At 46.1% G+C, this 15,963-nt stretch overlaps 1 protein-coding gene across 1 annotated transcript; it reads right to left on the reverse strand.

The window, feature by feature from the left end:
- Positions 1–298: 298 nt before the first annotated feature.
- On the reverse strand, positions 299–9,768 carry DYRK3 (dual specificity tyrosine phosphorylation regulated kinase 3). Its single transcript, XM_032878182.1, has 3 exons — positions 9,540–9,768; positions 7,188–7,299; positions 299–2,110 (listed from the first exon to the last, which is right to left on the reverse strand). Exons 1-3 carry the CDS (start codon positions 9,614–9,616, stop codon positions 536–538), a joined length of 1,764 nt encoding a protein of 587 aa, XP_032734073.1. The 5' UTR covers positions 9,617–9,768; the 3' UTR covers positions 299–535.
- Positions 9,769–15,963: the final 6,195 nt, after the last annotated feature.

Genomic DNA, 15,963 nt, shown 5'->3' on the forward strand with positions numbered 1-15,963 from the left:
TTTTTCAAGTGACTAAGAACTTCCAGAACCTTCCCCTGCCCCATATTCTGCCAAGCTCTTTCACCTGGGATGAGCCCACAGAACGGCCTGCTGGGGCAAGAGGGCTAGCTTCGGCTCTCATCCAGAACCACGGCTGTGTCCCAAGCTACCCCTCCGGAACAGAGGCTGAGGGAGACGAGAAGTGACGAGTGGCCAGGATACACTTCCCGGGGCACCTTGTATCTTGAGAGAAAGGGACTTAAACCAGTAGCAGCATACGTAAGGTGATGTACATCTGACGACAATAACGAAGATGCACTGACCTATAAAAAGTCATTTAATGTACATTCCAGGATGGCCAACACAGGCTGGTTAGGTAATTAGCCCTTGAAGAGTTCTGTTACAGTCATATAAAAATGTTTTGCCTTGTTAAAAAAAAAAAATCTAGTCTAACAAAAACATATCCACCAATGGGCCTGTATTTTTTTCCCCATGTTCAGGTCTGCAAGATAATTAAAAATACAAACATATACATCTCTGAGCACAGCACTGTCCATTAGCTAATGAGTTTCGGCAGTACACTGCACAGAGGTATACCACCACTGGTTTCGGACATTAAGTTAGCTTTAAGCTTATTGGCTATTCCGACAACTGGAGGCAGCTTGGAACCCAGTCCCTGGAAAGCGTTTGCAGGATTTACCACCCGTTTGCCTGATACCTTTTCGATGGTGACAGGTCTGGGCACAGACTTACTAATCCAAGGATGTCTCAGTGCTTGAGCTGGGGTCAAACGGGCAGAGGGGTCCCACTGAAGGCACCTTTTCAAAAACTCTATAAACAAGTAGTCATCACATCCCTTCAGTGCTGTCACCCAGTCTTTGCTGCCTGGGGGCCCCCGCTTTTTCCCCCTACGTGAGCGACCCCCCACAAGCACAACCCTCCCATCTGCCTGAGTAGTCACAGAACAGTAGCGAGGTAGGCCCTTGGAGTTAATGAAGTACTTGGCACGTTTGGATTGCTCCAGAAGTTTTGGTGGTGGCATCCCGAGCAGCTCCATCATACAGGCCAACTGGTCTCCCTCATCCTCTCCCGGGAAGAGAGGCTGTCCTGTTAGAAGTTCTGCAAGGATGCAGCCAAAACTCCATATGTCTATAGGCGTGCTGTAGCGGCTTCCTAAGATGATCTCGGGAGCTCTGTAGAACCGAGACTGGATGTACGTGTAAAGCTTCTGGTATTCGAAACAGCTGGACCCGAAGTCAATGACCTTGGTCGCACTGCGCCCGTGGTGCTTTAGGAGAATGTTTTCTGGCTTCAGGTCACAGTGAATGATCTTATTTTTGTGGAGAGCATCCAAGGACTGCAAGATGGATTGGGCAAACTTGCGAACTAACTGGACGCTAAAACCCTGAAACTTGTTTTTTTTAATGAGCTCATAAAGGTCTATGCTCAGCAATTCAAAGGCCATGCAAACGTGGTTCCGGAAGGTGAAACTTTCCAGCATGTGGATGACATTCATGCTCCCAGTTTTGTCCTGCTTTTTAAGATGCTCCAGAATCCGGATCTCCTCAGCGGCTTGCCGATGGAAGCGCTTTTCATTGCGCACCATCTTTAGGGCCACGTACTGTCGAAGTTTGTGATCGTAGACCCGGGCCACCTGCCCAAAACTTCCCTTGCCGATAATCTTCAGCACCTCATATCGATAAGCTAGATGGTCGCGAGGCACATGAATATAGGCCCCGTCTGCATCGTCATAGCCACCGTTATTGGGCCCGCCCATCACTCCGTGTCTTTTTTTGGCATTTGGGCCCACGAAGTAAATCTCGGGGTAGTTGACGATCTCCAGCTTCTCGTAGGCCGTCAGGTGGTGTTTGTACTGCTTCAGGGCTTGCTCGGGAGTCAGGGGCACTGCTTTGGACGTTTTGGCTGAACTGCTGGCTTTCACCGCATTCGAGGTATCTGAACTTTTGCCCTGAGAGGCGGTAGGAGAGCACTTTTCAGAGTCGTTGATGCCATCTATCTGAAGAGTATCAGATCTTCTGTTACCAAATTCTTGAAACAGCTGTTCTACCTTCACCTCACTTCCACTCAGAAAGCGCTGAGTGTGATCTCTGGTTAACTGCTCAGCGGTGATCTATGGGAAAGAAACATGAATGTGATGGTAAAGCCACTAAAAATAGCGGAAGGATGAAACAACCTGTCCCCGGCCAGAATGACACCAAAACTGTCCAGTCACGTAGGTTACAATTACCCAAAAAGTGAGATGAGAGAGGCAGGAGTCAATAGAGACTTGTGTCATACCGATCTTCAGACCCCCTGAGTACACCTGGCCACCTCAACCCCCAGTATAGGCCTTGCTTTAAGAGCAAACGGTCTTCTTACCAAACCCTAAACGTGCTAAGTTCCTTCTAATAGGTCTGTCTTTCCAGTGAGAGTCTTCTTACTCCCCCTAACTCTCATCCTGCACTCCTTCAAGTTCCAACTCAAGTCCCCTCCCTTCCATCTGGAACTACTCCAAGCCCATGCTAATTGACCTCGTATCTTAACTGTAGCTTTTCAAATCTGTACCATGTGATCTGACATTTGATTAGATACAAACTGTTTCCTATTGTTTACTGTTTCGAGTATCTTACCAATTCTTAAGGGCATACATCAGAATCAAAATATGCATATTAGGGGCGCCTGGGTGGCTCAGTGGGTTAAAGCCTCTGCCTTCAGCTCAGGTCATGATCCCAGGATCCTGGGATCGAGCCCCGCGTCGGGCTCGCTGCTCATCGGGGAGCCTGCTTCCTCCTCTCTCTCTGCCTGCTTGTGATCTCTGTCTGTCAAATAAATAAATAAAATCTTAAAAAAAAATATGCATATTAAAGTGTTCTGTTTAAAAAAAAAAAGAGAAAAAAAAAAAAACAGGAGAGAAAGAATCCATGAAGGACCAGGCAGGATTTGAACCCAGGTCTTCCATCGTCCAGCACCCTTCCCACTGATACAACTTGGCACCGGGTTCTACTAGCACTTCTACTACTCTCCACTAGGGCTGAATCATGGCTGTGGCCTGGAATCAAGCAAAACCTCATTATCTACTCCCAGGTATCCCTCAAAAATGACCTCATGATCTATTCCCCGGACCCCCTCAAAAATGACTGAATGCTTGTACTTTACTCTTTACACTTGAATTTGCTCTACATTCTCCTTCAAGGAACAGTAACTCACTGAAGAAAGCTCTACTTATTCCTCTGAGATGAAATATAATTCTATGAAATTAGATGGAGGAAAAGAAAAGCAAAAAAGAGAAATAAAAAAAAATTACACACACACACTAAGGAAAATTCAAGAGGGTGCTAGAAGGAAAGAAGAAAACAAATGAAAAGGTCATGATCCAAAGCGGCCATATCCTTAAAAAACAATTTTAATATAACCTAAGAAAACAGCACAAAGCCTATTATCTAAATAACAATATAAAAGAGAAAACATAAATAGCAGCAAAAAAAGATGAAACAATTTAAGTGTTGGCCAATTTTATATACAGCTGTAGTTTTTAGAGCATGACATTCACTCCTGCCTGTTTCTTTCAGGTCATTTATATCAATTTAAACATTTAGGGAGTCCTGTAGTTACGAAAACTGGGTAGTACCTGATAGCACACAAAAGTGAGGCAGGCGATACAACTGTAGCCACACTTTGGCAAGCAGTGTTTGAGTAAAGAAATGATATATGCACCGAGAAAAATCTCTGATACCATAATGGAGAACTATCACTGGTCAAGAAAATAAAACAGGCCTGCAGACAGAACCCAAATACCTTGCTAAGATGTAAATATTATGCAACATGTTTCTTATCAGTAAGAAGTCAAATGACTCACTCTGTACTCAGGGCTGAAAAAACAGAAGAGGGTCCCATCCATCTATCTGGCCCTCCATGTGCTGGTCACAGGAACCCTCACTGTTCACTATTACAAGTGCTTAAAAAAAAAACCAAACCCACAAATAAACAAGTGTTCTCAATGAACTATAATCCAGGAGGCTATGGGTTTAGCAGAATGGGGGAATTAAAATTCTTTGGTTTTAGGGAGATTTACATAATAAAAGCGAAACTCCACTTGCATCCCAGCCAGTTTTCCTTAAAATTTTTACACCTAACTTCAGTGCTTCTACATATTTACTGCGGAGTGTGTTAGGGACATGTGCTGAAGAAAAGAGAGGTCTATGGGAGTCCTGGCTATCCTGCTTAAAAGCTGTAAGTCCCTGGGCAGGTTGCTTGACCTTTTGCCCAGTTTCTTAGCCTTAGTTTCTTTATATATAAAATGTGCATAATAGTACCTATTTGCAGGATGCTGTGTGAATCAAATTATAATTAATAATATATGTGAATATACCCTTACAAGCTATAAAAGATTTTACAAACACTGGTAATAATTTGGTAAAATTCTCAATATATTTAGGCTTATCTATGTGCCTTCTCTTTGCCCTTTCCGTTTCTCTTTTCTCTGTGGGACCTCCTTCCATATCTCCAGTCCCCCTCCAGCAGACATCTGGCACTAAATAGGTCTCAGGTCTCCTGCAGCATGATGGCCCCCACAACAGGCCTTCCTTTAGGATGCACGGAAATCCCTCACCCACTCTCTCTCCTGACAAGAAACCTGCTTTCAACTTGCTCTACAATTTAAGGTGTCACCTCTCCAAGTTACTGGAGCTTTAACAGATCAATGCCTTAACCCAAAGGAATGACCCTCCAGAACCGAGGTCACCAGTAACAAGCTGGTAAGAAAGGGATTTGAGGGTCCGTCCCTGGGTATTTTTACCAACTCTGCCTACATGTAAGGCTATGCCGGCTCTGAAGGTCTTCATTTCTGTTTGTGATAAAGAGAGGGTCTCAGGCACGGAACATTAATATAAGAACAGAAATTTAATTTGCACCGAACTATTACAATAAAATTAGGGATGTTGTTTGGATTTCCCGACTCAGGTTTTTCCTTAAAGTGAGCCTAAATCTCACTCCGTGTAAATTGAGTCTTAGTTTGCCCTCTGGAACTACACAGAAATGTCCAATTTCATGTAAAAGTCCTTCAGATACTTAAAAGGGGCTGTCCCGCCCCCACCATTTTTCCCTGGGCTCATCAACCCACCACACCTTCTCCCTCACATGGTTGCTTGGTTGCTTCCTATCCTATTCACATTCTCAGCGCAGGCTGCACTGCAGGTCTCTCTTGAAGTGTGGCTCCCAGGAAGAAAACCAAGCTCCGGGTACAGTCCACTCTGGATTTTCAAGGTCTGAGTCTCCAGTGAATCTGAAGAATTCCAGGAAGGAGTTTTTCCACACAGGGAGGGGTTCCCTTCTTAGGTTTCTTTCCTTTCCTGTACATAACTCAAATACTGGCCTGAATCAATCATGTATCAAGACTGTTGTGCTATAAATAAAATCTTCCTTTCATTGTTCTAGGATAATCTACAATTTGCCTGCATGTTAAAGTATAATAGTTATAAAATACTACATATTTCTAGTCTGTAGTTATAATCACAATAACTGAGCAATACAGATTATATACCAATTATTTTCGTAATTATGTAATTATACCACAGGGACAAATAATGCCAGATTAATCATGTTTTGTTTAAGAATGCTTCACATACGCTGTTAACTTGGAGGGCTCTTGACATTTCAAATAGAATCCTCAGCTGTGTTAATAGAGTCTTGAAGATCTTGTTGACAAATTCTGAGAAGGCATATACTTCTCATCCAGACAGGAAACACTCCATTCTCTTTCCCTAGCTCTTGACCCTAAATCTGCAACACAAAACTTAACCCAATAAAAACCTATATGCAGATAGTTTATGGTATACAATGAGAACATAAGAACATCTTGGATAAACAATGAAGCCTAAAGGCTTTGTGAAAACAGCAATAGGGTCTGGGGATGGAGTCATGTCCATAAGAGGTCAAAGAGCATTTTTTTCAGCAAAGTTTACAAAGACACCATTACCTTAGAATGAAAATTCTATGTCCCCAAAATGGTTACTCTGTATATTATACATTAAGAAATTCATTTTGACCCTGAAACATACCATTTAATTGACCTGCTGGGAGATGATTAGCATTGGCTAACTCTAAATTGAAGTTAAAATGAACTTTTAAGTCACATGTTAATGGACCAGCCCCACTGCAAAGTTTCCCACAGAGACATGCTAATGGGCAGCCAGTAACCAAGAAAACTGATGGTCAGATAGACATTGGGGAGGGGATGTGCTATGGTGAGCGCTGTGACCTGCTTAAGACTGCTGATTCATGGACCCTTACCTCTGAAACAAATAATACATTATGTGTTAATTAAAAAACAAAACAAAAAAAAAAACCAAACTGAGGTCAACCAGAGGAGTATGAGATTCTGGAGCTCTGAGAAGTTTTTCACATATTAAAGAAATAAGCTTGCTGAGAATGGAAAGGAAACTTATTGTACTCCAGAGAACAGGTTAAAAATAGGGTGACCAGCCTTCCAAATATATTTAGCCAATACTCTGTAATATTATTAGCCTCAGAACTAGTGAAAAGATTGACTTTAATAGCAAAAGCTGACAAAAAGTTGGGGAGGGCTATGAAAAATGCATGCAATATTTTTTGGAATATAGAAACAATTTGAGGTCTTAGATGCAGAAATGTGAAGGAGAAATTACAAATTAGTATATTCAGTTATTCAATTCGTTCATTAGGTGATATATACAGCAAATGTTAAAGTCACAGGATAGCTTTTCCCTATCCTGGAACTTGTCCAAACCCTATTCTCCCTACTACTCTGTGTAGGCTGAGGGAATATGAATTAATTTTTTTATTACCTTAAGTAAAACAGTGTCAAAAGCTAAATGTCTGCAAGCTCCAGAATGACTAAATTCATCAAAAAGCAAACTGTACTGTTCAAGTTTTATTTATGATCCATAAAGTGATTCTCTATAGCATACTAAGAAGCTAGGACTGCATTTCTCTCTTGCAGGGGAAAAAAGGCCATATATTACTCCTTGAAAGGAGTAAGTGCAGCTCCAAATCAAAATCATTCTATAAAGCTAAAGTGGGAACACAGCAATTGTTATTTCAAAGTCAAGAGAAACCAAAAGGAAACAAAAGAGTCTGGGTTGCCAGCGAGATGTAACTGTACCTTGGGCATTAAGTAGCACTTCCTTCTTTTCAAGACAACTAGAGAGCAAAGAACAACTTCATTTACTTACATTTAGTCTTCTGGGCAGAGGCGGTTCAGAAGGATTGCAGAGTACATTTGAACAGGGTGGGCATTTGGTTTCATCTATCATCATGAAGGTATCATAGACACCATCCCCCAATCTAGTTGAAAGGATTACAGATAAAATCCGTCAGTAACTTAAGTATATAAACTTGTATTTTCAAAACATTCTGTGTCTTTATTGCCTCACATCTGCCACAAATAACTAATACAAATAAATGTCTACACTGCATGTTGGCATTGAATACAAACAATTGTATTGAATACAAATACTGGGGTATTTGGCAAAAGAACAGAGGAAGCCCAATTTTTCTTTTTTTAAAAAAGGGAAGCATTTCTAGGTTTTTATTTTGAAATAGTTAAAACAAGTCTGTCTTTGTGAATGTTCTTAAAAAAAAAAAAATAGGGACTATCAGGGTGCCTGGCTGGCTCAGATGGTAGAGCATGTGACTCTTGATCTTCGGGTTGTGAGTTCAAGTCACATATTGGGTGTAGAGATTAGTTAAAATTGGAATATTTTAAAAAATTAAAATAGGGACTATCAAAAGGATCTCATTTAACTTACTACTTGCAAATAAAGGCTAGTTTGACTCTGAAGCCTAAAAGCTAACCAGAACAGGAAAAGAAAGAGGAAAAAAAAAAGGCAGAGATAACTATATTTAAAAAATCAGAGACTTGGATTCTAATCTCAGCTCTACCACTGGCTGTATTAACTTCTTCCCTGACCTTGTTTTCCATACGTTATAATGGGAAGAATAGTTCCAGTCTACAAGAAATGAAAGGTCTTAGGGCTGTCTTCTTTTTATTGTTTATTTACGTACCTACTTAACATCTACCTAATTTGTAGAAACATACAGGGAAAAGCACAACAAATACTAAAGGGATTCTCTAAATTACAAAATGTACTGAATTTCACTTCTGTATCCACTTCATTTTCTGGTGGATGGTGGAAGCTAAATGCTAAACGATTAAGGAGCACCTCTGTTCTTTAGCACTGTGTCTCCACAACTGAAGAGGGAGAGGGTTTATTTTATTTAATCCACAGGATGGTCCTAGATAATGTATTTCATCTACCACTAAGAATATGAATTTCCCAGTTATACACATCAGTCTTTCAGTGTATCATTTTTACATAATACACCACAAATACAATAATAATGACCAGGAAGAATTTTTAAAAATCTCTTAAAATATGCTGAAATACTTATTTCAGTTTTTTTTTTTTAATGAGTTTTTTTTTTTTTTAAGATTTTATTTATTTATTTGAGAGCAAGACAGTGAGAGAGAGCATGAGCGAGGAGAAGGTCAGAGGGAGAAGCAGACTCCCCATGGAGCTGGGAGCCCGATGTGGGACTCGATCCCGGGACTCCAGGATCATGACCTGAGCTGAAGGCAGTCATCCAACCAACTGAGCCACCCAGGCGTCCCTTATTTCAGTTTTTTAATTTCAATATTTAAAGTTGCCTTTAGAAACTGCTTTGTAAAATTATTTCTAGAGCTTTCTTCATTGATGTGTTATAGAAATACAAAGAATAATTTAAAAAATCCAGTACAAATATTTTTGGAATATTCTTTTTAAAAACTAGCTCACATTCTGATAGCATTATTTGTATCTTTAATGGAAACTGCTTCTCTGACAACCCAAAATTCGGGATGTGACTGAGTCTTTGCCAACAGCATGAATATAATAAATAAAATGGGAGAGGCGTCCACATTTATAGAGAAAAAGACACTGAAGACTTGCAAGTATTCCTACAAACAGGCAGAGGAAATCACCCGAAGGAAGTCTGATTGCAAATGAAGCGGGGGGAGGGGGGTCCCTTGTCTCCTTTTAGGCGTAAAATACAATGCAAGGTGGAGAATCTCTCAAAATAGGATCCCCCAGAAAGCCCTACTCAGCACAACCCTTCACCTGCATATCCGAAGCCGACCGCACCCCTCACGGCAAAACCCCAAGAGTTCAGCCCTTGGTTATCTGCTCTGAGCAACAGGGCTTCCGTGAAAGGTAGTGCTCCCTACGTCCACAGTTTGCTAAAAAAGCCCCACAAAAAGTCCCAGGTTCTTAAGAGTTCCTTACCATATCCCCGATCTAGGGCTGCTTCTCCTAACTCCGCTCCAGCCCCCTCCCCCGATCACGGTGGGCTTGCGGGGGAGGGGAGCTGACGGAGGGGAAGAGGGTGGATCCGTCCCCCGGAGGCGGTCAGAACCCTTCCCTCGTCCTCCTGCTAGCTGCTCACTCCAACCTCAGTCCAGGCCTCCTCCGCCCCGCCCCCCGACCCCGCCAGCCTGCGCCAGCCGCCCACTCGGGCGCCCCCAGCCCGTTACCCTGCGGCGCCGTTACCTCCGCTGCTGGGGCGGGAGTCCGGCTCCGGGCGGCCCCGCATCCTTCTGCCCCGGCCCGCGAGCCGTGCCTCCCATCCGCTAGCTCGGGACCCCCGGGGGGGAGGGGCGGCGGTTGGAAGGTTCGAAGTGCAGGGTCCACCTGCGCTGGGGCGGCTGCCGCCGGGACCGCGACGCTTCCCAGGGGAATCTCGTCCAGACACTGCAGATCCGCGCGCCTTTGCTCGCGACTCGCCCGGCCCGGAGTGGGGAGAGGAGCGGCAGGGGTGGGAGGGGGAGAGGTGTGGTCGCCTAGCAACCGCGGCACGCCCCGGGAAACGCCTCTGCGCCGCTACGCGGTGACGCAGGGGGGCGGGGCCCGAGGCCTCTCCCCACCGCGCGGCGCTGGCCTGGGCCACTCGCGAGGGCTCCGGGAGGTTCGGGGCGGGACGTCAGTCGCGGGTGCGGCGGGTGTTCTCTGGCAGCGAGTGAGCGGCGGGGAGCTGCTGCCGCTGTGGGGAAAAGGCCCGGACGGAGGATTTGTGGAAGTAGCAGTTAAACCCGCAATTTCTGCCTCAAAAGTGCGGCCCGCCCCTCACTGTCTATTGTCCTTCAGCACGTTGTAGCCTGAACTTCTAAAACCTCCCTTGAATATGTATTAAACAATGAATGAAAAAACGTGTAATTTCCATAGGTTTTCCCGCGGAGGGGCTCCTTCCCCCGCCCCCGCCCCCGCCGGAGGGCAATGAAAGCAATAATAAAAACGTAGGAAGCTGCGTTTAGTGACACTTCAGTGACACTGTACCAGCGCTTACGAACATCATTTTATTAATCTCAGCGACATGCCCCTTGTACAGATTTAAGTAGGATCCAGAATTTAAGCTGACATCTGACTCCCTCGCCACCGGATGCCGCGGATAGTAGGGCGCAAAGAGCCATTTTACCGATGAGGAAACTGAGGCCACGGGATCCCAGCTTCTCCAGGATCTTCTAGGAAGTCCAAACTCCCAGCCTTCCTTTGGCTTGCAGTAGGCCCCACGGAAGGCTCTGGGGTTTTTTCCTGGGAATATTTAGGGAATTTGTTTCTCCCTTTTCTGAAAAGTGAAGAAACCTCAGTAACCCTAATGTTACATGGATTTCGATCATTGGAACGAAGTGAGAGGGAAGGAGGTTAAAATAGAAGAATGCAAGTGTGGTTCTCTTGTGCATGGTATCTAATAGGATTTCCTTGAACCTGGAAACCCGAGGCCCAAAGAGAGAAACAAACGTTCTCAAAATGCCGAACAGGGGCGCCACCTAGTGGGGTCTGGAGACTCATTGTCCCAAACAAGCGTAGCATAGTCCATAAGTCTGAAAATTTCCATCCAAGGATCATTTCCGTGTGACTAAAAGTCATATTCCCTGTTCTCATGCCTCCAAGTAAAATGTCCTTAAAGATTCAGAGGCTTTTCACTTTGTAATTTAAGGATGTGTCCGTTTGGGGAACTTTATGCGTTGTGACCAATGTTGCTTGAGCTGCTCAATGACATAAATAAAACTTCTCCGCGCTCTTAAAGTTATTCTAATTTCATAAATAAGCTTCTGTGGGTTTTTTGACCCTCCAAGCCGCACGCCAGCAATCCTGCATTCATGCGGGTTTGTGTTAGGGCTCCTGCGGAAGCTTTTGTTTGAAGAGAGTTCCATAGCAACAAAAGTTTGGACTAGATTGCTACTGAGGTCCCTTCCAGCTCCGTGATTGCAAAATTCTACTGAATAATCCCTGTTCTTAGTACTTATGTGGACACCCTAGACCACTTTACTGCCCTGAACATTCAAATGGGACTTGCCCCCACAAGTTTTCTTGCCTCATTCTGAATCACTGCTTTGAGAGGAACACATCTCTGGTTTCAGACATACCTCCGTGAGCCAGCCTGAAGCATTCCTGCTTCCCCTCCTGCTCCTGAGGTGGGAAACCGAAGCTTCCTTTATCTTTAGCCTATTGTTCCCATGGTCAAGGAAGGAAGAATTCCTTGGAGGTGCTGAAGCTTCATGGATCTCTGACCTTAGTGTTTTAAACACTTTCCAGTATTTCTGCAAAGAGCCCGTTTCATAACAGTCTGGCTGGGTTAAACATTGGGCTGGGTTAAAGTCCAATAAAGGATCTAACAGGAGCTTCCTCACCCTCTCTGAGCTGATATCTTGTGCCCTCTTGAGCAGCTTGAGCAGCTCCCATATGATTCATGTCCTTCCTTCCCCTCTAAAGCCCTGCCCAAAAGTAGTTCAAAATAGCCCTTATCTTTCTCCACATAGCTAAAGCCAGATTTAGCCAATGTGGATTAGCCAAATATATAAGATGCCTGCCTGACCTTTGAAGATGGTTCCAATGTATCTGCAAAATCAGGAAACTAACAAAGAAAAAAATGGCGCTATTCCAGGGACTTCAGAAATCAATGGGACGTTCAGAATGTGATCACAGCAGTTTCAAATGCATAGAGTAAGAAAATATCCCTGTGGCCATATTCACCTTCAATTTTGTGATGAGATAGCTGTCGGTAGGTTAAATTTAAAATCATTTCATTGCTATGAGTTATTCTTCACAGCACGCTATGCCAATGCATAATATGACATATGAATCAAAAAACTGGAAAGCATTTTAAAAAGATCATTTGGAGGCATGCCTGGGTGGCTCAGACTGTTAAGTGTCTGCCTTCTGCTCAGGTCATGATCCTGGAGTTCGGGGATGGAGCAATGCATCAGTCTCCTTGATCAGCAGGGAAGCCCACTTCTCCCTTTCCCTCCACCTGCCGCTCCCCCTGTTTGTGCTCTCTTTCTGTCAAATAAATAAATACAATATTTTAAAAAATCATTTGGAGAGGAACTGTGAAGCTCTCCCTTTTTCCCCAACTGTATTGACCTCAAATTTACCTGAACTCCAGAAAATGCACCTGCTATTTTTTGTTTTTCAGAAACACAGAAATCTAGTTCATTGAAACACTAAAACCATGTCTTATTTTTCTGAAACCCTACCAGTCTGCCTGACCAGACCCTGGAAAGGCAGTTCAGTTTTTTCCAGCTCTGTATTCAGGGGACATTTGCGGAGGTTAGGGCTTGGAATTGGGCAGATGCCTCGTACCCTTAACTATCCATTCCCATTACACAGCTCCCCCTGACACCTGCCCTTGAACAGGTCTCTGGCTACCCTGACCTTCAAGGCCCATACATGCACAGTACACCACTTAAGCTGCCCTTAGGCAGCGGGGACCCTACAGGCTTGTAGAAAAATGACTCATCCCCAATCATTGGCATTTCCTCAAGAGTAAGAGAGAGTATACCCCCAAGTCCCCCCGGGACCTGCTCCCTGTTGGGGTCCCCAGTTCCTGCTACAATCAAGACTTCAAGTGTGTGTTATTGGAAGATACCCTGGCCAAGCTGCCAAGCCTTGCCTTAACGAGGCAGTCCATATTCCCCCAGCTCTGCTTTGAGCAGGAATGTGCACATTGTGTAGATTAAGGCTTGGAATTAGGTAATGCTAGATATTCCCAGCAGCCCACTCTTATGACCCAGCCTTGCCTAACATTGTGCTTTTCCCTGTCCCACACTCCCTGACCTGTGCCACCAGGGCTTCTGTGGTCCACACCCATCAGCCGGGCTTCAGCAGCCTACGGAGCTCAGCCCAGATGTAAAGGACCTGAATGTGCACAAAGGCACCTGAATAGCTTCTAGGATGGAGGGAGGCCACCACTTGAAAATTGTTCTGAGGTGGTAGCTTTAAACTAGCAACAGTCTGTCCCCTTGTAGACTCACTCTCTGCCGGAGTTCTGGGCATCTGCAGCCCAGGTGGCCCGTTTGGACTCGCTGCCTGCGGCAGTGCCCATGGACAGGGTGTAAACTAGGCCTGTGCAGGCATTCAGGGATCTGGACAGGGCAAGTGTCCTGAGAGTCCACAAGAGTGGACTCTTGTGTTTATATGCATCTGCCAAATTCCAAGCCCTAACGTAAACAAATGTGCTTATTTCCCCTGGAAGCAGAGCAGGAGGAATTGGACCGTCTTATTTAGGATGGATGCAGGGATGTGGCTGGATTATCCTCCAATAACAGATACTTTGGAGCCTTGATTGCTGCAGGAGCCTGAACACCAGCAGAAAGTAAGTCCAGAGGAAGACTATTGCCGTTCCAGTGGCCACCTCAGAACAATTTTCGGTGTTGGGCTACCTCCACCTTTGCACCTACAAAGGTGGTTGCCGATGGGTGCTAGCCACACAGGCCTGGAGAGCTTCACTGACCCAAAGATGGAACTCGTGCACAGGATGTGAAGGCCAGGGGTGCCAGCGACTAGGCCCAGGGCAAGTGTTGGGAAGGGCCAGATGATAGGAGGAAGGGCCGGATGATAGGAGCGAGCTCTAGGAGGTAGAGCACTTCAGTCCAATTCAAGATCTACCTTCCATTATGGATGATTCACCCCAAGGCAGAGCTGGAGGTTTTTCAGCTCCCTTGACAGGTGTGGCCTGGTGGTAGGCAGGACAAGGTGTCCTCTATTAGGAGATGTCTAGAAGTCTTTGTTTCTGGTGAAGCCCAGCAGGCAGCAGGTCCATATGGACTGAGGGCTGCCCACTTGCAGCTGCCACCTCAGAGCCATTATCAGAAGGCTGCCCCCACAGTGTGGAAGGCTACACTGCTAGTGGCTAGGCTGGTAGCTGGGGCCTGGCCAGAGTTCCATAGGCTTGAGGGCCACGTCCGCTCCAGCCGGGCTCAGGGCTATGTACTGCGCATGTGCAGGCAGCACAGCTCAGGGTGGAGGGAGCGCCTGACCCCGGTCAGCGTATGGAGACGACTGGTTACTGGAGCAAGCTTTTAGGGTTACAAGGTAGCTGCCTAATTCCGAGCCCTAACATACCCTATTGCTCATATTGCCACCGAAGGCAGAGCTGGAGTATCTGAGCGGCCTTGCCAGGGCTAGATCATGGAGGCCGGTCAGGGCATCATCCAAGAAGAGGCACCTGGGAGTCTTGATGGCCGTGGAAGCCTGGGACCCCAGCAGATAGGAAGTCCGCTTGGGGACTGATGGTTCCTCTTTTTAGGGACTGACTCAGACCAGTTTTCAGGAGGGTGGGTTCCCTCTAACCTTGAGGCTAGGCAGGGGGTTGACGAGGGGCTCTAACTCCACAGGCTCTTTCAGGCCTGGCTGCCCGAAGGTGGCTGATAGCATGCAGACTGTATATGAGCCGGTGGCACAGAGGGTGGTATCAGGCACCTGAACAGGACAAGTGTGGGAGCGGCTGGGTCACAAAAACAGTTATTGGAAGTACCTGGCATCTGCCCGATTCCAAGCCTTAATGGGCACAAAGGCACACATTCCCGCTGAAGGCAGAGCTGGAGGAATCTGGACTGCCTTTCCAGATACACCCAGGAGGGCTAGCTGGCATTTCCTCCAATAGCAGATGCCTGGGAACCTGATGGCTGGAGAAGCCCAGGACTTTACTAGGCCCTGACTGTGGTCAGTTTAATGGTACCACTGTCCCACTTTCATCTTCAACCTGTATTTCCTAAATCCCAGGAATTTAAAAGAGCTAGATATTTTTTAACTGCCTTGCCAGAAGGGGCCTGGCTGGCCATACAGGCTTTCCTCTGTTTGGAGACACATAGGGGTCCTGATTCCTAGAGAAGGTTCGACACCATCAGGCAGCAAGTTCACATACAGAACAACTGTGCCCATTTGTGGCTTTCAGCTCAGGGTGCTCTATGAAAGGTGGGCTCCCTCCACAATGGTGGCTATGCAAGTGGTTGGGGCCTGGCTGGACTATCATGAACTTGAAAGCCTGGGTCTGCCCAAGGTTGATATATGGGATGGTTACTGCTCAGGTGCGGGTTGCACAGGTTTGGGTAGCCCAGGACCTGGGAGAGGACAAGTGTCAGGAGAGGCCAGGCCACAGGAGAGGACTATTGGGTGCACCTGGCGTCTGCTTAATACCAAGGCTGAAGCTCTAAGAAGGTGCATATTCCTCCTAACGGTGGGGTTGAAAGACTCTGCGGTGCTTTGCCAGGGTGAGTCTGGGTGGGTTTCTGGAGGTAGCCACTAAATAAGAGACCCCTGGGTGCCCTGACTGCTGGAGAAGCGCGGGACCCCACAGGCGGCCAGTCTAGATGGGGGCTGACTGCCATCCTTTTGCAGCTGCCCCCCCAGAGTGATTTTCAGAAGATGAGTTCCCTCGGCACCGTCAGCTCTGCACATGCTCCGGGCCTGGCCAGACTTCCACAGGTTTGGAGGGTCTTCTGGGTCTTCAGGGGTGATCTGTGCATGCACAGGCAGGCAGGTCAGGGTAGCCGAGGATGTGGCAGGGCAAGTGTCGGGAGAGGCCAGCTCAATGGGGAGGGCTCTGGGGATTACAGGGCATCGGCATAATTCCAAACCTAACCTATGCAATGCGCACATTCCTTGAGAAGGCCTAACTGGAGTCATCTGCCCCGTC

Source organism: Lontra canadensis, unplaced genomic scaffold, assembly GCF_010015895.1.
Source record: "Lontra canadensis isolate GAN:19392208 unplaced genomic scaffold, GSC_riverotter_1.0 scaffold63, whole genome shotgun sequence".
NCBI classification, from domain to species: domain Eukaryota; kingdom Metazoa; phylum Chordata; class Mammalia; order Carnivora; family Mustelidae; genus Lontra; species Lontra canadensis.